Raw genomic sequence first — 24,718 nt, forward strand, 5'->3', positions numbered from 1 at the left:
ACGCAGACGATCGATCTATTTACAACTGCCTGATTTCCCATAAAACACTTCAATTACAAAACCATTCAACTGTGACAAAACACACACTGTCATGACAAGTGGACTAACTTTCATTTCATGTTTAACATTTTTTTTTTTAAGCTAAAAAATTGTTTAAAATGTTCCACTCGTCATTTCCATCTGTGCTTTTTCTTTTACAACTTATTTAAAAACAACAACTAAAAAGTTACTAAGTCACAATAAACAATATAATAGTTTTACCGTGTGAAGAATCCAGTCACAGACTAGCAAATACAGCCACAAATACAGCTCTAACATCATCACCCGTGTGACTGTTTAGCTTGGCAGGTTTAACCAGTCAGTGTCATATCGTCCTGGTTTAGCTTTGATCAGAGGAGGAGGTTGGGAGGCCTCCTCATTACATTGTCTTAGCTTTGAACAACACGAAGAAGAACTAAATAACAATACCTTGGCTGTAGAGAGAAGAAAGGAGAGAGCAGTTTGTAGAGTAGTAGCCACTGAAACTAAATCCGGATGCTTATATTAGGAAACCTTGGCTCCTGTGCCCTGTGCTCCAGTCAGACAGTCCCGTGCCTATCACTGAACCTGATGGCGACTCAAAGGTTAGCTTGTGCAGAGGTCTTTGTCGTAGGGCTGTGACGATTATGGAATTTGGGGTGATGACTCATTGTCATGCAAATGAACATTGATATTGTAATACTTGTATCTAGGACATACCTAATGAATTGTAGCTAGGACATACCTAATGAATTGTAGCTAGGACATACCTAATGAATTGTATCTAGGACATACCTAATTAATTGTAGCTAGGACATACCTAATGAATTGTAGCTAGGACATACCTAATGAATTGTATCTAGGACATACCTAATGAATTGTAGCTAGGACATACCTAATGAATTGTATCTAGGACATACCTAATGAATTGTAGCTAGGACATACCTAATGAATTGTAGCTAGGACATACCTAATGAATTGTATCTAGGACATACCTAATTAATTGTAGCTAGGACATACCTAATGAATTGTAGCTAGGACATACCTAATGAATTGTATCTAGGACATACCTAATTAATTGTAGCTAGGACATACCTAATGAATTGTATCTAGGACATACCTAATGAATTGTATCTCGGACATACCTAATGAATTGTAGCTAGGACATACCTAATGAATTGTAGCTAGGACATACCTAATGAATTGTATCTCGGACATACCTAATGAATTGTAGCTAGGACATACCTAATGAATTGTAGCTAGGACAAACCTAATGAATTGTAGCTAGGACATACCTAATGAATTGTATCTAGGACATACCTAATGAATTGTAGCTAGGACATACCTAATGAATTGTAGCTAGGACAAACCTAATGAATTGTAGCTAGGACATACCTAATGAATTGTATCTAGGACATACCTAATGAATTGTAGCTAGGACATACCTAATGAATTGTAGCTAGGACATACCTAATGAATTGTATCTAGGACATACCTAATGAATTGTAGCTAGGACATACCTAATGAATTGTAGCTAGGACATACCTAATGAATTGTATCTCGGACATACCTAATGAATTGTAGCTAGGACATACCTAATGAATTGTATCTAGGACATACCTAATGAATTGTAGCTAGGACATACCTAATGAATTGTAGCTAGGACATACCTAATGAATTGTATCTCGGACATACCTAATGAATTGTAGCTAGGACATACCTAATGAATTGTAGCTAGGACAAACCTAATGAATTGTATCTAGGACATACCTAATGAATTGTAGCTAGGACATACCTAATGAATTGTAGCTAGGACATACCTAATGAATTGTATCTCGGACATACCTAATGAATTGTAGCTAGGACATACCTAATGAATTGTAGCTAGGACATACCTAATGAATTGTAGCTAGGCCATACCTAATGAATTGTAGCTAGGACATACCTAGTGAATTGTAGCTAGGACATACCTAATGAACTGTATCTAGGACATACCTAATGAATTGTAGCTAGGACATACCTAATGAATTGTAGCTAGGACATACCTAGTGAATTGTATCTAGGACATACCTAATGAATTGTAGCTAGGATATACCTAATGAATTGTATCTAGGACATACCTAATGAATTGTATCTAGGACATACCTAATGAATTGTAGCTAGGACATACCTAATGAATTGTAGCTAGGATATACCTAATGAATTGTATCTAGGACATACCTAATGAATTGTATCTAGGACATACCTAATGAATTGTATCTAGGACAAACCTAATGAATTGTATCTAGGACAAACCTAATGAATTGTATCTAGGACATACCTAATGAATTGTAGCTAGGACATACCTAATGAATTGTATCTAGGACATACCTAATTAATTGTAGCTAGGACATACCTAATGAATTGTAGCTAGGACATACCTAATGAATTGTATCTAGGACATACCTAATGAATTGTAGCTAGGACATAACTAATGAATTGTATCTAGGACAAACCTAATGAATTGTATCTAGGACATACCTAGTGAATTGTAGCTAGGACATACCTAATGAATTGTAGCTAGGACATACCTAATATAATATATAATGTCTATATTATAATGTGTATATTATATTATAATGTGTATATTATATTATAATGTCTATAACATATTATAATGTCTATATTATAATGTCTATATTATAATGTCTATATTTCATGCACCACTACACCCGTCCAACACGTGGTCATAAATCAATAGGTTATAGAGTGAGATATGTGGAGTCAAAACAATGGATCCCCACTGCCTCTGTGTCAAAGGCTTCACTCACTGAAAGCACGTGATGCAATGTGTCAAAGTTAACGTTTCAGTCAAACATTTACAGAGTAATAGCCACTTGAAAGAGACAAATGAGCGACATTAAAAAGTAGGTGAGAGGGTGAGGGACCACGATGACCACGACAAAACGCATTTTATAACTGTGACTTTGCATCCTTCATTATTTTCCAGAGTCAGTGTTACATAGGTGGAAACACTGAAATAACACAGAAATTCAAATTCAATGCGTGTGTGTGTGTGTGTGTGTGTGTGTGTGCGTGCGTGCGTGTCAAGGTACAGTACCAGTCAAAAATTTGGACACATCTACTCATTCAAGGGTTTTTCTTTATTTTGACTATTTTCTACCTTGTAGAATAATATTGAAGACATCACAACTATGACATAACACATATGGAATCATGTAGTAACCAAACAAAAGGTGTGAATCAAATCTAAATATGTATTACATTTTAGATTCTTCAAAGTAGCCACTCTTTGCCTTGATGACAGCTTTGCACACTCTTGGCATTCTCTCAACCAGCTTCATGAGGTAGTCAACGGGAATGCATTTCAATTAACAGGTGTGCCTTGTTAAAAGTTCATTTGTGGAATTTCTTTCATTCTTAATGCGTTTCAGACAATCAGTTGTGTTGTGACAAGGTAGGGGGGGTATACAGAAGATAGCCCTATTTGGTAAAAGACCAAGTCCATATTATGTCAACAACAGCTCAAATAAGCAAAGAGAAATGACATGAAGGTCAGTCGCAAAACCATCAAGCGCTGTGATGAAACTGTCTCTCATGAGGACCGCCACAGGACAGGAAGACCCAGAGTTACCAGCCACAGGACAGGAAGACCAAGAGTTACCTCTGCTGCAGAGGATACGTTCATTAGAGTTACCAGCCACAGGACAGGAAGACCCAGAGTTCCCTCTGCTGCAGAGGATACGTTCATTAGAGTTACCAGCCACAGGACAGGAAGACCCAGAGTTACCTCTGCTGCAGAGGATACGTTCATTAGAGTTACCAGCCACAGGACAGGAAGACCCAGAGTTCCCTCTGCTGCAGAGGATACGTTCATTAGAGTTACCAGCCACAGGACAGGAAGACCCAGAGTTCCCTCTGCTGCAGAGGATACGTTCATTAGAGTTACCAGCCACAGGACAGGAAGACCCAGAGTTCCCTCTGCTGCAGAGGATACGTTCATTAGAGTTACCAGCCACAGGACAGGAAGACCCAGAGTTCCCTCTGCTGCAGAGGATACGTTCATTAGAGTTACCAGCCACAGGACAGGAAGACCCAGAGTTCCCTCTGCTGCAGAGGATACGTTCATTAGAGTTACCAGCCACAGGACAGGAAGACCCAGAGTTCCCTCTGCTGCAGAGGATACGTTCATTAGAGTTACCAGCCACAGGACAGGAAGACCCAGAGTTCCCTCTGCTGCAGAGGATACGTTCATTAGAGTTACCAGCCACAGGACAGGAAGACCCAGAGTTACCTCTGCTGCAGAGGATACGTTCATTAGAGTTACCAGCCACAGGACAGGAAGACCCAGAGTTACCTCTGCTGCAGAGGATACGTTCATTAGAGTTACCAGCCACAGGACAGGAAGACCCAGAGTTACCTCTGCTGCAGAGGATACGTTCATTAGAGTTACCAGCCACAGGACAGGAAGACCCAGAGTTACCTCTGCTGCAGAGGATACGTTCATTAGAGTTAACTGCACCTCATATTGCAGCCCAAATAAATGCTTCACAGAGTTCAAGTAACAGACACATCTCAACATCAACTGTTCAGAGGAGACTGTGTGAATCAGACCGTCATGGTCGAATTGCTGCAAGGAAACCACTACTAAAAGGACACCAACAAGAAGAAGAGACTTGCTTGGGCCAAGAAACATCAGCAATGGACATTAGACCGGTGAAAATCTGTCCTTTGGTCTGATGAATCCAAATGTGAGATTTTTGGTTCCAGCCACCGTGTCTTTGTGAGATGCAGAGTAGGTGAACGGATGATCAATCAATCAATCAATTTTATTTTTATATAGCCCTTCGTACATCAGTTAATATCTCGAAGTGCTGTACAGACACCCAGCCTAAAACCCCAAACAGCTAGTAATGCAGGTGTAGAAGCACGGTGGCTAGGAAAAACTCCCTAGAAAGGCCAAAACCTAGGAAGAAACCTAGAGAGGAACCAGGCTATGAGGGGTGGCCAGTCCTCTTCTGGCTGTGCCGGGTGGAGATTATAACAGAACTATGCCAAGATGTTCAAAAATGTTCATAAGTGACAAGCATGGTCAAATAATAATCATGAATAATTTTCAGTTGGCTTTTCATAGCCGATCATCAAGAGTTGAAAAACAACAGGTCTGGGACAGGTGGCGGTTCCATAACCGCAGGCAGAACAGCTGAAACTGGAATAGCAGCAAGGCCAGGCGGACTGGGGACAGCAAGGAGTCACCACGGGCGGCAGTCCCGACGCATGGTCCTAGGGCCCAGGTCCTCCGAGAGAAAGAAAGAGAGAAGGAGAAAATTAGAGAGAGCCAAGATTTTCAAAATGTTCATAAATGACAAGCATGGTCAAATAATAATCAGGAATAAATCTCAGTTGGCTTTTCATAGCCGATCATTAAGAGTTGAAAACAGCAGGTCTGGGACAGGTAGGGGTTCCATAACCGCAGGCAGAACAGTTGAAACTGGAATAGCAGCAAGGCCAGGCGGACTGGGGACAGCAAGGTGTCATCATGCCCGGTAGTCCTGACGTATGGTCCTAGGGCTCAGGTTCTCAGAGAGAAAGAGAGAACGAGAGAATTAGAGAGAGCATACTTAAATTCACACAGGACACTGGATAAGACAGGAGAAGTACTCCAGGTAACCAACTGACCCTAGCCCCCCGACACATAAACTACTGCAGCATAAATACTGGAGGCTGAGACAGGAGCGGTCAGGAGACACTGTGGCCCCATCCGAAGAAACCCCCGGACAGGGCCAAACAGGAAGGATATAACCCCACCCACTTTGCCAAAGCACAGCCCCCGCACCACTAGAGGGAAATCCTCAACCACCAACTTACAATCCTGAGACAAGGCCGAGTATAGCCCACAAAGGTCTCCACCACAGCACAAACCAAGGGGGGGCGCCAACCCAGACAGGAAGATCACGTCAGTAACTCAACCCACTCAAGAGACGCACCCCTCCTAGGGACGGCATGAAAGAGCACCAGCAAGCCAGTGACTCAGCCCCTGTAACAGGGTTAGAGGCAGAGAATCCCAGTGGAGATGATCTCCACATGTGTTGTTCCCACCGTGAAGCATGGAGGAGGAGGTGTTGTTCCCACCATGAAGCATGGAGGAGGTGTTGTTCCCACCGTGAAGCATGGAGGAGGAGGTGTTGTTCCCACCGTGAAGCATGGAGGAGGAGGTGTTGTTCCCACCGTGAAGCATGGAGGAGGAGGTGTTGGTCCCACCGTGAAGCATGGAGGAGGAGGTGTTGGTCCCACCGTGAAGCATGTAGGAGGTGTTGTTCCCACCGTGAAGCATGGAGGAGGTGTTGTTCACACCGTGAAGCATGGAGGAGGAGGTGTTGTTCCCACCGTGAAGCATGGAGGAGGAGGTGTTGTTCCCACCGTGAAGCATGGAGGAGGAGGTGTTGTTCCCACCATGAAGCATGGAGGAGGAGGTGTTGTTCCCACCATGAAGCGTGGAGGAGGAGGTGTTGTTCCCACCATGAAGCATGGAGGAGGAGGTGTTGTTCCCACCATGAAGCATGGAGGAGGAGGTGTTGTTCCCACCGTGAAGCATGGAGGAGGAGGTGTTGTTCCCACCATGAAGCATGGAGGAGGTGTGAAGGTGTGGGGGTGCTTTGCTGGTGACACTGTCAGTGATTTATTTAGAATTAAAGGCACACTTAACCAGCATGGCTACCACAGAATTCTGCAGCGATACGCCATCCCATCTGGTTTGCGCTTAATGGGACTATGATGTGTTTTCCAACAGGAAAATGACCCAACACACCTCCGGGCGGTGTAAGGGCTATTTGACCAAGAAGGAGAGTGAAGGAGTGCTGCATCAGATGACCTGGCCTCCACAATCACCTGACCTCAACCCAATTGAGATGGTTTGGGATGAGTTGGAAAAGCAGCCAACTAGTGCTCAGCATATGTGGGAACTCCATCAACACCGTTGAAAAGCATTCCAGGTGAAGCTGGTTGAGAGAATACCAAGAGTGTGCAAAGCTGTCATCAAGGCAAAGGGTGGCTACTTTGAAGAACACTTTGTTTGGTTACAACATGATTCCATATGTGTTATTTAAAATAAAATAAAATAAAAATAAATAAATAAAATAAATTTCATAGTTTTGATGTCTTCACTATTATTCTACAATGTAGAAAATAGTAAAACGTTAAGAAAAACACTTGAATGAGTAGGTGTGTCCAAACTTTTGACTGGTACCGTAGGTCTACATTGTGTAGCCTATAGAGACTTTTCAAGCGTGAATAGTCATTATGTTGAATATCTATTGAATATGTGTCTATCTAATTTCCTAGAGCATCCCAGATTGTGGTTAAAACCAGCCCAAGCCAGCAACTGTAGTTAGCCAAACGTTGTTAGCCAAGGAACCTACGAAAAACTAGCGGTATTAGCTATACGATATAAGTTAATATGTATCTATTTCACGCGTTTTAACCAACCAATACAGTGACTGTAAAACAAGCTACCTGATTCACCCGATGTCGTCGCAGTACATTGTCGTTTTCGCTGTCAATGTACATTATTAAGGCCAGCAACCTGAACTGTGCTGTGTTGTAATGTTGAGTGGACACATCGACTTTAGTCTCAGAATGAACCGAGCGTCATCCACTGTCACGGAGTAGCGCCATTGATTACGGGATACAGTAGCGATGATGGCATTGATACCATGTCTGGTTTGCGTAAGATCACGTAACGCACGTTTCCCCTCACAGATATTACAACAAAAAGTCAGTCAGTCATTTTCAGTCATAAATCGTTTTTTTTCTGCTTTTCTATATATTTTATTTATTTCCCTGTAAAATAACTCCACGCTTGGCACAGACTTCAGTTCAACGTCTAGTTTTGATTTCCATTTGGTTGAGTTGACGTTGGATTTAGGTTAAACGTTGTGGGGGGGGGGGCGGAAATACGAAATCGGTTACTTTTTTCAAATCCAATCAGTTTTCCACGTTGATTCTACTTCATCACATAGATTGTTTTGGTTGAAATGACGTGGAAAATAACGTTGATTTAACCCGTTTCTGCCCAGTGGGAAGGAATTGTAGGAAGAAGAGGAACAGTAACTAATGTGTAACAGTAACAAATATTTGTTTTATTGATCAAATCAACAAGCAAGTCCTCTTATGACATCGTGCTGTGTGGTACGTTCACTTGGCTGTACAGTAGTTATTGCAATAAAAGTTTTTTTTTAAATCTATAACCACCTTTGTCCACCTGGGGGCAGTGTTTATTAGCATATAAAAGCATATAACGGTACTGAGCTGTACAGCTTCAGTGACCCTCCTTTCCCTGTTTAGTTCTGCGCTATCTTTTCACTTTAGTGTTTGGTTTCTTCCATAACTTATTTTCTAATGTATTTAATCACCATCTTGCTTGCTTTCACCATGTATCCATGTCCCTGCTCCATGTTCATAGAATGTTCTACAATTTCCTACTTGAAACAGAATGAAACCACGCTAGACTCAACTTGATTCTGAACCCACCGCTCAGAGAAAACAAAAAGCCACCTCTTCCTCTCTTGTCTGTATTGTTCTTGGCAGACACAATTATAACGTGTTCATCATTCTTGCTGATTTTTAAAAAAGACCACAAAAGAAGCACAAAAGGACCAAATGAACGGTCATGTGATCCACATGGGTTTACTACAGACGAGAACAGGATGGAACACAAAGCAGCTGAATGAGAATCATCATGTGACTAGAGGAAACCCTAGCCTGAGGAACCAATCTATTTCTCGACCAGAATATGTTCTGTCTGCTGTCTGTATAGATAGTAGTAGTACGTCCTTAAACAGTAAACAAAATGAAGTTCCCCTAAAACACTGACTAATACATTTACCCGCTATACATATGCAAATTGTCAAAAACGTAAATACATGAAGGAAATTCAATTACCTCAAAAGTGTCCGTGTAGAAACAGTTTGAGAAGCAGTTTGAGCTCCGTACAATCTGCCTCTCTCTCTCTCTCTCTCTCTCTCTCTCTCTCTCTCTCTCTCTCTCTCTCTCTCTCTCTCTCTCTCTCTCTCTCTCTCTCTCTCTCTCTCTCTCTCTCTCTCTCTCTCTCTCTCTCTCTCTCTCTCTCTCTCTCTCTCTCTCTCTCTACTCATATACTCCTGCTACCTTCGGGGAACGATATCAGAGTAAATCTCTATCCAGTAGCAGGACACTTCCTTCTGTAATAATACATCTCTGTGGTGCTGATTATAGAGGGAAAACAGAGACACTCTGGACTGTACCCTCACCAAGGTCAACTTCCTGTCTTATGTGTGATTCAAATGGCACCATATTCCCTATATAGTGGTACTACTATAGACCAGAGCCCTATTCCCTATATAGTGGTACTACTATAGACCAGAGCCCTATTCCCTATATAGTGGTACTACTATAGACCAGAGCCCTATTCCCTATATAGTGGTACTACTTTAGACCAGAGCCCTATTCCCTATATAGTGGTACTACTATAGACCAGAGCCCTATTCCCTATATAGTGGTACTACTATAGACCAGAGCCCTATTCCCTATATAGTGGTACTACTATAGACCAGAGCCCTACTCCCTATATAGGGCACTACTTTAGACCAGAGCCCTATTCCCTATATAGTGCACTACTTCAGACCAAAGCCCTACTCACTATATAGTGCACTACTTTAGACCAGAGCCCTATCCCATATATAGTGCAATTCTTCAGACCAGAGCCCTATTCCCTATATAGTGGTACTACTATAGACCAGAGCCCTATTCCCTATATAGTGCACTACTTTAGACCAGAGCCCTATCCCATATATAGTGCAATTCTTCAGACCAGAGCCCTATTCCCTATATAGTGGTACTATTATAGACCAGAGCCCTATTCCCTATATAGTGGTACTACTATAGACCAGAGCCCTATTCCCTATATAGTGGTACTACTATAGACCAGAGCCCTACTCCCTATATAGTACACTACTATAGACCAGAGCCCTATTCCCTATATAGTGGTACTACTATAGACCAGAGCCCTATTCCCTATATAGTGGTACTACTATAGACCAGAGCCCTATTCCCTATATAGTGTACTACTATAGACCAGAGCCCTATTCCCTATATAGTGGTACTACTATAGACCAGAGCCCTATTCCCTATATAGTGTTACTACTATAGACCAGAGCCCTATTCCCTATATAGTGTTACTACTATTGACCAGAGCCCTATTCCCAATATAGTGATACTACTTTAGACCAGAGCCCTATTCCCTATATAGTGGTACTACTATAGACCAGAGCCCTATTCCCTATATAGTGGTACTACTATAGACCAGAGCCCTATTCCCTATATAGTGCACTACTATAGACCAGAGCCCTATTCCCTATATAGTGGTACTACTATAGACCAGAGCCCTATTCCCTATATAGTGGTACTACTATAGACCAGAGCCCTATTCCCTATATAGTGGTACTACTATAGACCAGAGCCCTATTCCCTATATAGTGGTACTACTATAGACCAGAGCCCTACTCCCTATATAGGGCACTACTTTAGACCAGAGCCCTATTCCCTATATAGTGCACTACTTCAGACCAAAGCCCTACTCACTATATAGTGCACTACTTTAGACCAGAGCCCTATCCCATATATAGTGCAATTCTTCAGACCAGAGCCCTATTCCCTATATAGTGGTACTACTATAGACCAGAGCCCTATTCCCTATATAGTGCACTACTTTAGACCAGAGCCCTATCCCATATATAGTGCAATTCTTCAGACCAGAGCCCTATTCCCTATATAGTGGTACTATTATAGACCAGAGCCCTATTCCCTATATAGTGGTACTACTATAGACCAGAGCCCTATTCCCTATATAGTGGTACTACTATAGACCAGAGCCCTACTCCCTATATAGTACACTACTATAGACCAGAGCCCTATTCCCTATATAGTGGTACTACTATAGACCAGAGCCCTATTCCCTATATAGTGGTACTACTATAGACCAGAGCCCTATTCCCTATATAGTGTACTACTATAGACCAGAGCCCTATTCCCTATATAGTGGTACTACTATAGACCAGAGCCCTATTCCCTATATAGTGGTACTACTATAGACCAGAGCCCTATTCCCTATATAGTGTTACTACTATTGACCAGAGCCCTATTCCCAATATAGTGATACTACTTTAGACCAGAGCCCTATTCCCTATATAGTGGTACTACTATAGACCAGAGCCCTATTCCCTATATAGTGGTACTACTATAGACCAGAGCCCTATTCCCTATATAGTGCACTACTATAGACCAGAGCCCTATTCCCTATATAGTGGTACTACTATAGACCAGAGCCCTATTCCCTATATAGTGGTACTACTATAGACCAGAGCCCTATTCCCTATATAGTGGTACTACTATAGACCAGAGCCCTATTCCCTATATAGTGGTACTACTATAGACCAGAACCCTATTCCCTATATAGTCGTACTACTATAGACCAGAGCCCTATTCCCTATATAGTGGTACTACTATAGACCAGAGCCCTATTCCCTATATAGTGGTACTACTATAGACCAGAGCCCTATTCCCTATATAGTGGCACTACTATAGACCAGAGCCCTATTCCCTATATAGTGGTACTACTATAGACCAGAGCCCTATTCCCTATATAGTGGTACTACTATAGAGCAGAGCCCTATTCCCTATATAGTGGTACTACTATAGACCAGAGCCCTATTCCCTATATAGTGGTACTACTATAGACCAGAGCCCTACTCCCTATATAGTACACTACTTTAGACCAGAGCCCTGTTCCCTATATAGTGGTACTACTATAGACCAGAGCCCTACTCCCTATATAGGACACTACTTTAGACCAGAGCCCTATTCCCTAGATAGTGCACTACTTCAGACCAAAGCCCTACTCACTATATAGTGCACTACTTTAGACCAGAGCCCTATCCCATATATAGTGCAATTCTTCAGACCAGAGCCCTATTCCCTATATAAACCTATGGTTTGAAATGAAGAGGGCAGTCTGTAAGCCCTGACCGAAGGATATCAGACGTTTGGAAAGATTCTGTATGAACGAACGGTCTAAGATCCCTCCCAAATGTGTTGTCCAATCTCAGAGAACAGAAAAAGGCTGTGGTGTTATCCTCGCAAGAGGAAGGTGCACAAAGTCCTGAAAACAGGGGTGCCAATCATTTTTAACACCTATCTTTTTATAAGTTTATTTTATTACTTGTTAAAACAAAATTGTCCCCCCTTTCTTTCTCTTTTTTTTGCTGTACAATATAGCTCGGTATTTGTATTATTTATTTTATTATTATTATTTATTTTATACAGTATTGTTTTATGCTCATCTTTATGAAGGGAATCATTATGGACCTGACTGTCTGTCTCCTTCCATTAGAAACATACAGTTCCTTCCTATTGGACCAAAACACTATCTGTGTGTTCATACTATGTGGTGAGGAAGATAGTAAAACACTATCTGTGTGTTCATACTATGTGGTGAGGAAGATAGTAAAAGTCCTAGACTGAGAAGCATCTGTTGAGTCAGAACCTCAGCAAATCAGCATTAAGTTCATAGTGGGGGGGGGGCAGCAGCTCAGACCAGCTCCAGCTAGATTTATTTTACACACCTGGCGTATAGTATATACAGCAATCTGTAGTTTATACAGCAATCTGTAGTTTATACAACAATCTGTAGTTTATACAGCAATCTGTAGTATATACGACAATCTGTAGTTTATACAGCAATCTGTAGTTTATACAGCAATCTGTAGTTTATACAACAATCTGTAGTTTATACAACAATCTGTAGTTTATATACAACAATCTGTAGTTTATACAGCAATCTGTAGTATATACGACAATCTGTAGTTTATACAGCAATCTGTAGTTTATACAGCAATCTGTAGTATATACGACAATCTGTAGTTTATACAGCAATCTGTAGTTTATACAACAATCTGTAGTTTATACAGCAATCTGTAGTTTATACAACAATCTGTAGTTTATACAACAATCTGTAGTTTATACAGCAATCTGTAGTATATACGACAATCTGTAGTTTATACAGCAATCTGTAGTTTATACAGCAATCTATAGTTTATACAACAATCTGTAGTTTATACAGCAATCTGTAGTTTATACAGCAATCTGTAGTATATACAGCAATCTGTAGTTTATACAGCAATCTGTAGTTTATACAGCAATCTGTAGTTTATACAGCAATCTGTAGTATATACAGCAATCTGTAGTATATACAGCAATCTGTAGTATATACAACAATCTGTAGTTTATACAGCAATCTGTAGTTTATACAGCAATCTGTAGTTTATACAGCAATCTGTAGTTTATACAACAATCTGTAGTTTATACAGCACTCTGTAGTTTACACAACAATCTGTAGTTTATATACAGCAATCTGTAGTTTATACAACAATCTGTAGTTTATACAGCAATCTGTAGTTTATACAACAATCTGTAGTTTATACAACAATCTGTAGTTTATATACAACAATCTGTAGTTTATACAACAATCTGTAGTTTATACAGCAATCTGTAGTTTATACGACAATCTGTAGTTTATACAGCAATCTGTAGTTTATACAGCAATCTGTAGTATATACACCAATCTGTAGTTTATACAGCAATCTGTAGTTTATACGACAATCTGTAGTTTATACAGCAATCTGTAGTTTATACAGCAATCTGTAGTTTATACAGCAATCTGTAGTATATACAGCAATCTATAGTTTATACAGCAATCTGTAGTTTATATACAACAATCTGTAGTTTATACAGCAATCTGTAGTTTATACAGCAATCTGTAGTTTATACAGCAATCTGTAGTTTATATACAACAATCTGTAGTTTATACAGCAATCTGTAGTATATACAGCAATCTGTAGTTTATACAGCAATCTGTAGTTTATATACAACAATCTGTAGTTTATACAGCAATCTGTAGTTTATACAGCAATCTGTAGTTTATACAGCAATCTGTAGTTTATACAACAATCTGTAGTTTATACAGCAATCTGTAGTTTATACAGCAATCTGTAGTTTATACAACAATCTGTAGTTTATACAGCAATCTGTAGTTTATACAGCAATCTGTAGTTTATACAGCAATCTGTAGTTTATACAACAATCTGTAGTTTATACAGCAATCTGTAGTTTATACAGCAATCTGTAGTTTATACAGCAATCTGTAGTTTATACAGCAATCTGTAGTTTATACAACAATCTGTAGTTTATACAACATTCCATCATTACTTTAAGACATGAAGGTCAGTCAATGTGGAAAATTTCAAGAACTTTGAAAGTTTCTTCAAGTGCAGTCGCATAAACCATCAATCGCTATGATGAAACTGCCTCTCACGAGGACCGCCACAGGAAAGGAAGACCCAGAGTTACCTCTGCTGCAGAGAATAAGTTCATTAGAGTTACCAGCCTCAGAAATTGCAGCCCAAATAAATGTTTCAGAGTTCAAGTAACAGACACATCTCAACGTCAACTGTTCAGAGGAGACTGTGTGAATCAGGCCTTCATGGTCGAATTGCTGCAAAGAAACCACTAAGTAATTTCAGTGTAGGAAAGGAAGAAACAGCGTCTGTGCCTCCAGTACAGATAGTAACGTTAGTATAAATCCCCTCGCACGGTCTCCGCAGCCGGACAACTTTCTCATGGCTTCTGGAGGCACGGTCTCCGCAGCCGGACAACGTTCTCATGGCTTCTGGAGGCACGGTCTCCGCAGCCGGACAACGTTCTCATGGCTTCTGGAGGCACGGTCTCCGCAGCCGGACAACGTTCTCATGGCTTCTGGAAGGAAATGCTGTAGGAATGCTCAACCGGTGTCGCTCATTCAGCCGACAGAAACTTTCAACCGGTTCTCCCCATTATGTAGCGAGTCGGAGTCTGAGTCTGAGTTTTCTCTTGTCTCTACTCCTCCCGTTACGGGGTCTGAGACGCCGAAGCCTCCCACCATTAGCTCTGACAAATTGAAAACCCTACTCATTGGCAACTCCATTACCCGCAGTATTAGACTTAAAACGAATCATCCAGCGACCATACACTGTTTACCAGGGGGCGGGGCTACCGACGTTAAGGCTAATCTGAAGATGGTGCTGGCTAAAGCTAAAACTGGCGAGTGTAGAGAGTATAGAGATATTGTTATCCACGTCGGCACCAACGATGTTAGGATGAAACAGTCAGAGGTCACCAAGCACAACATAGCTTCAGCCTGTAAATCAGCTAGAAAGATGTGTCGACATCGAGTAATCGTCTCTGGCCCCTCCCAGTTAGGGGGAGTGATGAGCTCTACAGCAGAGTCTCTGGCCCCTCCCAGTTAGGGGGAGTGATGAGCTCTACAGCAGAGTCTCTGGCCCCCTCCCAGTTAGGGGGAGTGATGAGCTCTACAGCAGAGTCTCTGGCCCCTCCCAGTTAGGGGGAGTGATGAGCTCTACAGCAGAGTCTCTGGCCCCTCCCAGTTAGGGGGAGTGATGAGCTCTACAGCAGAGTCTCTGGCCCCTCCCAGTTAGGGGGAGTGATGAGCTCTACAGCAGAGTCTCTGGCCCCTCCCAGTTAGGGGGAGTGATGAGCTCTACAGCAGAGTCTCACAACTCAATCGCTGGTTGAAAACTGTTTTCTGCCCCTCCCAAAAGATAGAATTTGTAGATAATTGGCCCTCTTTCTGGGACTCACCCACAAACAGGACCAAGCCTGACCTGCTGAGGAGTGACGGACTCCATCCTAGCTGGAGGGGTGCTCTCATCTTATCTACAAACATAGACAGGGCTCTAACTCCTCTAGCTCCACAATGAAATAGGGTGCAGGCCAGGCAGCAGGCTGTTAGCCAACCTGCCAGCTTAGTGGAGTCTGCCACTAGCATAGTCAGTGTAGTCAGCTCAGCCATCCCCATTGAGACTGTGTCTGTGCCTCGACCTAGGTTGGGCAAAACTAAACATGGCGGTGTTCGCCTTAGCAATCTCACTAGGATAAAGACCTCCTCCATTCCCGCCATTATTGAAAGAAATCGTGATACCTCACATCTCAAAATAGGGCTACTTAATGTTAGATCCCTCACTTCAAAGGCAGTCATAGTCAATGAACTAATCACTGATCATAATCTTGATGTGATTGGCCTGACTGAAACATGGCTTAAGCCTGATGAATTTACTGTGTTAAATGAGGCCTCACCTCCTGGTTACACTAATGACCATATCCCCCGTGCATCCCGCAAAGGCGGAGGTGTTGCTAACATTTACGACAGCAAATTTCAATTTACAAAAAAGAAAACGACTGTGTTTTTGTCTTTTGAGCTTCTAGTCATGAAATCTATGCAGCCTACTCAATCACTTTTTATAGCTACTGTTTACAGGCCTCCTGGGCCATATACAGCGTTCCTCACTGAGTTCCCTGAATTCCTATCGGACCTTGTAGTCATGGCAGATAATATTCACATTTTTGGTGATTTTAATATTCACATGGAAAAGTCCACAGACCCACTCCAAAAGGCTTTCATCGACTCAGTGGGTTTTGTCCAACATGTCTCTGGACCTACTCACTGCCACAGTCATACTCTGGACCTAGTTTTGTCCCATGGAATAAATGTTGTAGATCTTAATGTTTTTCCTCATAATCCTGGATTATCGGACCACCATTTTATTACGTTTGCAATCGCAACAAATAATCTGTTCAAACGCCAACCAAGGAGCATCAAAAGTCATGCTGTAAATTCTCAGACAACCCAAAAATTCCTAGATGCCCTTCCAGACTCCTTCTGCCTACCCAAGGATGTCAGAGGACAAAAATCGGTTAACCACCTAACTGAGGAACTCAATTTAACCTTGCGCAATACCCCAGATGCAGTCGCTCCCCTAAAAACTAAAAACATTTGTCATAAGAAACTAGCTCCCTGGTATACAGAAAATACCCGAGCTCTGAAGCAAGCTTCCAGAAGATTGGAACAGAAATGGCGCCACACCAAACTGGAAGTCTTCCGACTAGCTTGGAAAGACAGTACCGTGCAGTATCGAAGAGCCCTCACTGCTGCTCGATCATCCTACTTTTCCAACTTAATTGAGGAAAATAAGAACAATCCAACATTTATTTTTGATACTGTCGCAAAGCTAACTAAATAGCAGCATTCCCCAAGAGAGGATGGCTTTCACTTCAGCAGTAATAAATTCATGAACTTCTTTGAGGAAAAGATCATGATCATTAGAAAGCAAATTATGGACTCCTCTTTAAATCTACGTATTCCTCCAAAGCTTAGCTGTCCTGAGTTTGCACAACTCTGCCAGGATCTATGATCAAGGGAAACACTCAAGTGTTTTAATACTATATCTCTTGACACATTGACGAAAATAGACTTGGCCTCTTAACCTTCAAGCTGCATACTGGACCCTATTCCAACTAAACTACTGAAAGAGCTGACTAGGTATCATATAGCGCTGTGTCCCTAAAGCTGCTCTTCTTCTCTTAGGAGAATATTACAATACTCCAAGTGCAACTGTTGAGGATTTTATAGCCTCAATACAACTAGAAGGAACTGACGTTTTTAAACTGTACATGTAATAACATGTATATATTAGAAAACATTGTCAATATGTTACTATTCCCTCTGCTAAAATGTACTGGAATTACAGCCCTAGGACAAGTGAACTGGAATTACAGCCCTAGGACAAGTGAGCTGGAATTACAGCCCTAGGACAAGTGAGCTGGAATTACAGCCCTAGGACAAGTGAACTGGAATTACAGCCCTAGGACAAGTGAGCTGGAATTACAGCCCTAGGACAAGTGAGCTGGAATTACAGCCCTAGGACAAGTGAACTGGAATTACAGCCCTAGGACAAGTGAGCTGGAATTACAGCCCTAGGACAAGTGAGCTGGAATTACAGCCCTAGGACAAGTGACCTGGAATAAAGCCCTAGGACAAGTGAACTGGAATTACAGCCCTAGGACAAGTGAACTGGAATTACAGCCCTAGGACAAGTGAACTGGATTACAGCCCTAGGATAAGTGAACTGGAATACAGCCCTAGGACAAGTGAGCTGGAATACAGCCCTAGGACAAGTAAACTGGAATTACAGCCCTAGGACAAGTGAACTGGAATAACAGCCCTAGGACAAGTTAACTGGAATAAAGCCCTAGGACAAGTAAACTGGAATTACAGCCCTAGGACAAGTGAACTGGAATTACAGCCCTAGGACAAGTCAACTGGAATACAGCCCTAGGACAAGTGAGCTGGAATACAGCCCTAGGACAAGTGAACTGGAATACAGCCCTAGGACAAGTGAACTGGAATGCAGCCCTAGGACAAGTGAACTGGAATTACAGCCCTAGGACAAGTAAACTGGAATTACAGCCCTAGGACAAGTGAACTGGAATTACAGCCCTAGGACAAGTGGAATGGAATACAGCCCTAGGACAAGTGAACTGGAATGCAGCCCTAGGACAAGTGAACTGGAATACAGCCCTAGGACAAGTGAACTGGAATTACAGCCCTAGGACAAGTAAACTGGAATGCAGCCCTAGGACAAGTGAACTGGAATTACAGCCCTAGGACAAGTGAACTGGAATACAGCCCTAGGACAAGTGAACTGGAATTACAGCCCTAGGACAAGTGGAATGGAATACAGCCCTAGGACAAGTGAACTGGAATTACAGCCCTAGGACAAGTAAACTGGAATTACAGCCCTAGGACAAGTGAACTGGAATGCAGCCCTAGGACAAGTGAACTGGAATACAGCCCTAGGACAAGTGAACTGGAATTACAGCCCTAGGACAAGTGAACTGGAATTACAGCCCTAGGACAAGTGAACTGGAATACAGCCCTAGGACAAGTGAACTGGAATTACAGCCCTAGGACAAGTGAAATGGAATACAGCCCTAGGACAAGTGAACTGGAATTACAGCCCTAGGACAAGTAAACTGGAATTACAGCCCTAGGACAAGTGAACTGGAATGCAGCCCTAGGACAAGTGAACTGGAATACAGCCCTAGGACAAGTGAACTGGAATTACAGCCCTAGGACAAGTGAACTGGAATGCAGCCCTAGGACAAGTGACCTGGAACAAAGTCTCGTTGTTGTCCGGTAAATATTGTAAATCTAATAAGGTGAAAGAAGTGTCATACAAACTCATTCATAGAATCTACCCTGTAAAGACCTTTATTATCCACAGATTTAAAATATCTATTGAAAATAAATGTTTATTTTGTGGTTGTGACACAGAAACTCTTGATCATTTATTTTGGGACTGTTCTTATATCAGAAGATGTTGGAGTGAGTTAGAAGATGTTGGAGGGAGTCAGAAGATGTTGGAGTGAGTCAGAAGATGTTGGAGTGAGTTAGAAGATGTTGGAGTGAGTTAGAAGATGTTGGAGTGAGTCAGAAGATGTTGGAATGAGTTAGAAGATGTTGGAGTGAGTCAGAAGATGTTGGAGTGAGTCAGAAGATGTTGGAGTGAGTTAGAAGATGTTGGAGTGAGTCAGAAGTTGTTGGAGTGAGTTAGAAGATGTTGGAGTGAGTTAGAAGATGTTGGAGTGAGTTAGAAGATGTTGGAGTGAGATAGAAGATGTTGGAGTGAGTCAGAAGATGTTGGAGTGAGTTAGAAGATGTTGGAGTGAGTCAGAAGATGTTGGAGTGAGGAGTGAGTTAGAAGATGTTGGAGTGAGTTAGAAGATGTTGGAGTAAGTCAGAAGATATTGGAGTGAGTCAGAAGATGTTGGAGTGAGTCAGAAGATGTTGGAGTGAGTTAGAAGATTTTATTTTAAAAGAAAATACTATTAATGTTAATCTGAGAGACTGTTATTATGTGTTATTGTGATCCAAATGATATGGACCCTGATTTAACTTTCATTGTTAATGTGTTTATCTTTCATGGAAGATTCTTTATCCATAAAATGAAGTGGACAAACCCCTCTTCACATTATTTAAGATAGAATTTAAATATGATTTAGAAATGATCAGTTAATGTAAAAACATAAAAGCAATACGCACCATAAAACTTCTTGACCAATTGAAAATGTATCTCGATATGTAATACCCCTGTCTGTTAGGTTTATGTACTATTGTTTGTATATTTCTGTTTTTGTATTTGTTGTGTTCATATGTATTTTTTTATAAAATAAAAAGGCCTACAAGGCAGATTAAATGTCCACTTCACAGTCATTCCAGCAGAGGGCGCTCTATCATTGTCATTGTTAATCCTAATTACTTGGGAACGGATCTAACATTAACAGTTTTAATTGGCGGGTGTTAATTAACAAATGAGCAAAAATATTAGCATACCTAATTAGACTATCAATAATCGATTCCTCGGTTAATATTAGGCTTCGCACACCATTTTTTTCTTCTCCAAAGTGTTTAGTAAGTTGATGTTTTCCGCCGAAATAGCAGTTTGAATCGTGTCAGTTTAACTACTGTGCCGGATGTAGCTCAGTCTATTTCCATCTCATGAGTCACTCATTTTCAACTTCCAGCAGCAATTCCAACACCGCTTCCTGATACCTGACGTCACACGGCCACCGCGAGGGGTTGTCCGCTGTTGTGTTCTGTACAGCAACAGTTTCCCTTTAACCCAGAGAGCGCGCGTCAAGCGGCGAAGAAGAAGTTGACACTTTTTTCTCCTTTATTTTAAATGGAAGTTTAGGACAAGGGGAATATATCCGCAGGGCCACAGCTCTACACCGCGACTGACAGTAGAGAAACGTTATCCCAGTCGGCAGAGGCAAAACCATGGCCATTATAACCTGCCGAGTGCAGTACTTGGAGGACTCGGACCCGTTCGTCTGCACCAACTTCCCGGAGCCACGGAGACCGCCGCCCTATGATCTGGACGAAAACACCGCTTTGATTGAGCAGATCGCCGGGGTTCACAAACTCCTGGAGGCGCCGCTGAAGGTACGTTTCTTTAAAAATTGGACAGCCTCGTCCTCTTTCTAAAATAACTTGGTGCGTTCGGGGAAAATATGCTGAAGCCACGAGCAGTCTACCTGCACAGGTGTGATCCCCCATGGTGATTGACAGGCTGACGTCCATGGTCATGTCATCCACAAGACGGGGGGGTATCCTTGTCAAAAGGAGCCTACCAGTACTTTATTGACAGTCCAGTTATTGCATATTTCAAAAAGAAGGTAGCCTTGATAAATGAATATAAAGTAATAAAGTTACCTTGGGAAAGTTATCTAAACTTGAACATGCAGGTGAATGATTATAGGTAGTTGATCAAGGACAGTTTCATCCTCTAGTTTGCTGAACGTTGTTGATTTAAACAGAAACACGTATTTGGCTCAAATGCAAATGTTGATTTAACCCCCTTCCAAACCCTCTGTGTTAACCTTAGGGTTAACACTATTAACCTTAGGGTCAACACAGAGGGGTTAGGGTTAACACAGAGGGGTTAGACAGGGTTAGGGTTAACACAGAGGGGTTAGGGGTTAACACAGAGGGGTTGGGGTTAACACAGAGGGGTTAGGGTTAACACAGAGGGGTTAGGCTTAACACAGAGGGGTTAGGGGTTAACACAGAGGGGTTAGGGGTTAACACAGAGGGGTTAGGGTTAACACAGAGGGGTTAGGGGTTAACACAGAGGGGTTAGGGGTTAACACAGAGGGGTTAGGGTTAACACAGAGGGGTTAGGGGTTAACACAGAGGGGTTAGGGGTTAACACAGAGGGGTTAGGGGTTAACACAGAGGGGTTAGGGTTAACACAGAGGGGTTAGGGGTTAACACAGAGGGGTTAGGGGTTAACACAGAGGGGTTAGGGGTTAACACAGAGGGGTTAGGGGTTAACACAGAGGGGTTAGGGTTAACACAGAGGGGTTAGGGGTTAACACAGAGGGGTTAGGGGTTAACACAGAGGGGTTAGGGGTTAACACAGAGGGGTTAGGGGTTAACACAGAGGGGTTGGGGTTAACACAGAGGGGTTGGGGTTAACACAGAGGGGTTAGGGGTTAACACAGAGGGGTTAGGGGTTAACACAGAGGGGTTAGGGGTTAACACAGAGGGGTTAGGGGTTAACACAGAGGGGTTAGGGGTTAACACAGAGGGGTTAGGGGTTAACACAGAGGGGTTAGGGTTAACACAGAGGGGTTAGGGTTAACACCGAGGGGTTAGGGTTAACACCGAGGGGTTAGGGTTAACACCGAGGGGTTAGGGTTAACACCGAGGGGTTAGGGGTTAACACAGAGGGGTTAGGGGTTAACCCAGAGGGGTTAGGGGTTAACCCAGAGGGGTTAGGGGTTAACCCAGAGGGGTTAGGGTTAACCCAGAGGGGTTAGGGTTAACACAGAGGGGTTAGGGTTAACACAGAGGGGTTAGGGTTAACACAGAGGGGTTAGGGTTAACACAGAGGGGTTAGGGTTAACACAGAGGGGTTAGGGGTTAACACAGAGGGGTTAGGGTTAACACAGAGGGGTTAGGGGTTAACACAGAGGGGTTAGGGGTTAACCCAGAGGGGTTAGGGTTAACACAGAGGGGTTAGGGGTTAACACACAGAGGGGTTAGGGTTAACACAGAGGGGTTAGGGGTTAACACAGAGGGGTTAGGGTTAACACAGAGGGGTTAGGGTTAACACAGAGGGGTTAACACAGAGGGGTTAGGGTTAACACAGAGGGGTTAGGGGTTAACACAGAGGGGTTAGGGTTAACACAGAGGGGTTAACACAGAGGGGTTAGGGTTAACACAGAGGGGTTAGGGGTTAACACAGAAGGGTTAGAAGGTGTTTCTCCTCCGTGATTAAGAACTAGAGACTGCTTGTCTCCTTCAAAAACATTCCTTAAACAAATCAACCTAATCACTCCCTTGCCCCGGGGTGAGAGCTAATCATCCCAAATGGCACCCTATGCCCTGTATAGTGCTCTACTCTAAGGGCTCTGGTCAACAGTAGTGCACTACGTAGGGAATAGGGTGCCATAGGGCTCTGGTCAACAGTAGTGCACTATGTAGGGAATAGGGTGCCATAGGGCTCTGGTCAACAGTAGTGCACTACGTAGGGAATAGGGTGCCATAGGGCTCTGGTCAACAGTAGTGCACTATGTAGGGAATAGGGTGCCATAGGGCTCTGGTCAACAGTAGTGCACTACGTAGGGAATAGGGTGCCATAGGGCTCTGGTCAACAGTAGTGCACTATGTAGGGAATAGGGTGCCATAGGGCTCTGGTCAACAGTAGTGCACTACGTAGGGAATAGGGTGCCATAGGGCTCTGGTCAACAGTAGTGCACTATGTAGGGAATAGGGTGCCATAGGGCTCTGGTCAACAGTAGTGCACTACGTAGGGAATAGGGTGCCATAGGGCTCTGGTCAACAGTAGTGCACTACGTAGGGAATAGGGTTCCATAGGGCTCTGGTCAACAGTAGTGCACTACGTAGGGAATAGGGTGCCATAGGGCTCTGGTCAACAGTAGTGCACTATGTGGGGAATAGGGAGCCATAGGGCTCTGGTCAACAGTAGTGCACTATGTAGGGAATAGTGTGCCATAGGGCTCTGGTCAACAGTAGAGCACTATGTAGGGAATAGGGTGCCATAGGGCTCTGGTCAACAGTAGTGCACTATGTAGGGAATAGGGTGCCATAGGGCTCTGGTCAACAGTAGTGCACTATGTAGGGAATAGGGTCCCATCTGAGGATGTAAACAGATACTTCCCGGGCTGTTAGAGAGCGTGGAAATGTCCGTATTGTCAGAACTTGTCTTGTATCAGATAAATGAGTCTAACAGTTATTTCAACGTTGAAGGATGAAACAACGAGAAGGGTTTTTTATTCTCTGTTCATTATAGTTTCTTTTTTTGTGGGAATTTGTGTTTATTATTTCAACATAATAATAAACTTAATAACTTTTAAAGTTTTTTTTCTCTGTTCTTCGTTTTAGTTTGTTTAGTTTATTATGGGAAAGTGTTTCCTGTTACAGAAGGTGTTTTGATACCCTCTGACCCCCCACTTCCTCCCTGGATGTCAGTTTAGTCTAAGTGGAGTTAATACCCAAGGAAAGGAAAGGGTGGGATCTGTAAACACAAGATATGCTGCAGATCCCAGCCCTGTATGGACCAGTCTGGTACCAGCCCTATATGTACCAGTCTGGTACCAGCCCTATATGTACCAGTCTGGTACCAGCCCAATATGTACCAGTCTGGTACCAGCCCTATATGGACCAGTCTGGTACCAGCCCTATATGTACCAGCCCTATATGTACCAGTCTGGTACCAGCCCTATATGTACCGGTCTGGTACCAGCTCTGTATGGACCAGTCTGGTACCAGCCCTATATGTACCAGTCTGGTACCAGCCCTATATGTACCAGCCCTATATGTACCAGTCTGGTACCAGCCCTATATGTACCGGTCTGGTACCAGCTCTGTATGGACCAGTCTGGTACCAGCCCTATATGTACCAGTCTGGTACCAGCCCTATATGTACCAGTCTGGTACCAGCCCTATATGTACCAGCCCTATATGCACCAGTCTGGTACCAGCCCTATATGTACCAGTCTGGTACCAGCCCTATATGTACCAGCCCTATATGTACCAGTCTGGTACCAGCCCTATATGTACCAGCCCTATATGTACCAGTCTGGTACCAGCCCTATATGTACCGGTCTGGTACCAGCTCTGTATGGACCAGTCTGGTACCAGCCCTATATGTACCAGTCTGGTACCAGCCCTATATGTACCAGTCTG

At 42.8% G+C, this 24,718-nt stretch overlaps 2 protein-coding genes and 1 long non-coding RNA gene across 7 annotated transcripts in view; 1 reads left to right on the forward strand and 2 right to left on the reverse strand.

Annotated features, from left to right (window-relative positions):
- abcc12 (ATP-binding cassette, sub-family C (CFTR/MRP), member 12) overlaps positions 1-624 on the reverse strand; it is a 101,346-nt gene extending 100,722 nt beyond the window's left edge. Inside the window, exon 1 of the mRNA XM_071400410.1 lies at positions 469-624. The gene's annotated coding sequence lies outside the window, so the exon portion shown is untranslated. The remainder of the gene's footprint in view (positions 1-468) is intronic.
- A 2,518-nt stretch (positions 625-3,142) lies between these two features.
- LOC139575448 (uncharacterized) lies at positions 3,143-9,192 on the reverse strand. Of its 2 annotated transcripts, none has more exons than XR_011674948.1 (2): positions 8,959-9,192; positions 3,143-5,597 (listed from the first exon to the last, which is right to left on the reverse strand). It is a non-coding gene; the product is annotated as an uncharacterized lncRNA (long non-coding RNA). The 2 variants fall into 2 exon arrangements; XR_011674947.1 differs by lacking the exon at positions 8,959-9,192 and adding an exon at positions 7,531-8,926.
- An 11,350-nt stretch (positions 9,193-20,542) lies between these two features.
- fhod1 (formin homology 2 domain containing 1) overlaps positions 20,543-24,718 on the forward strand; it is a 238,719-nt gene continuing 234,543 nt past the window's right edge. For 2 of the 4 annotated variants that reach the window (XM_071400433.1, XM_071400435.1), the window contains exon 1: positions 20,543-20,947. In XM_071400433.1, the coding sequence (XP_071256534.1) occupies positions 20,783-20,947 (165 nt within the window). In that variant the 5' untranslated portion in view covers positions 20,543-20,782. The remainder of the gene's footprint in view (positions 20,948-24,718) is intronic. The other 2 variants (XM_071400434.1, XM_071400436.1) reach the window with 1 other exon arrangement.

Source organism: Salvelinus alpinus, chromosome 5 (genome assembly GCF_045679555.1).
Source record: "Salvelinus alpinus chromosome 5, SLU_Salpinus.1, whole genome shotgun sequence".
Lineage (NCBI taxonomy): Eukaryota > Metazoa > Chordata > Actinopteri > Salmoniformes > Salmonidae > Salvelinus > Salvelinus alpinus.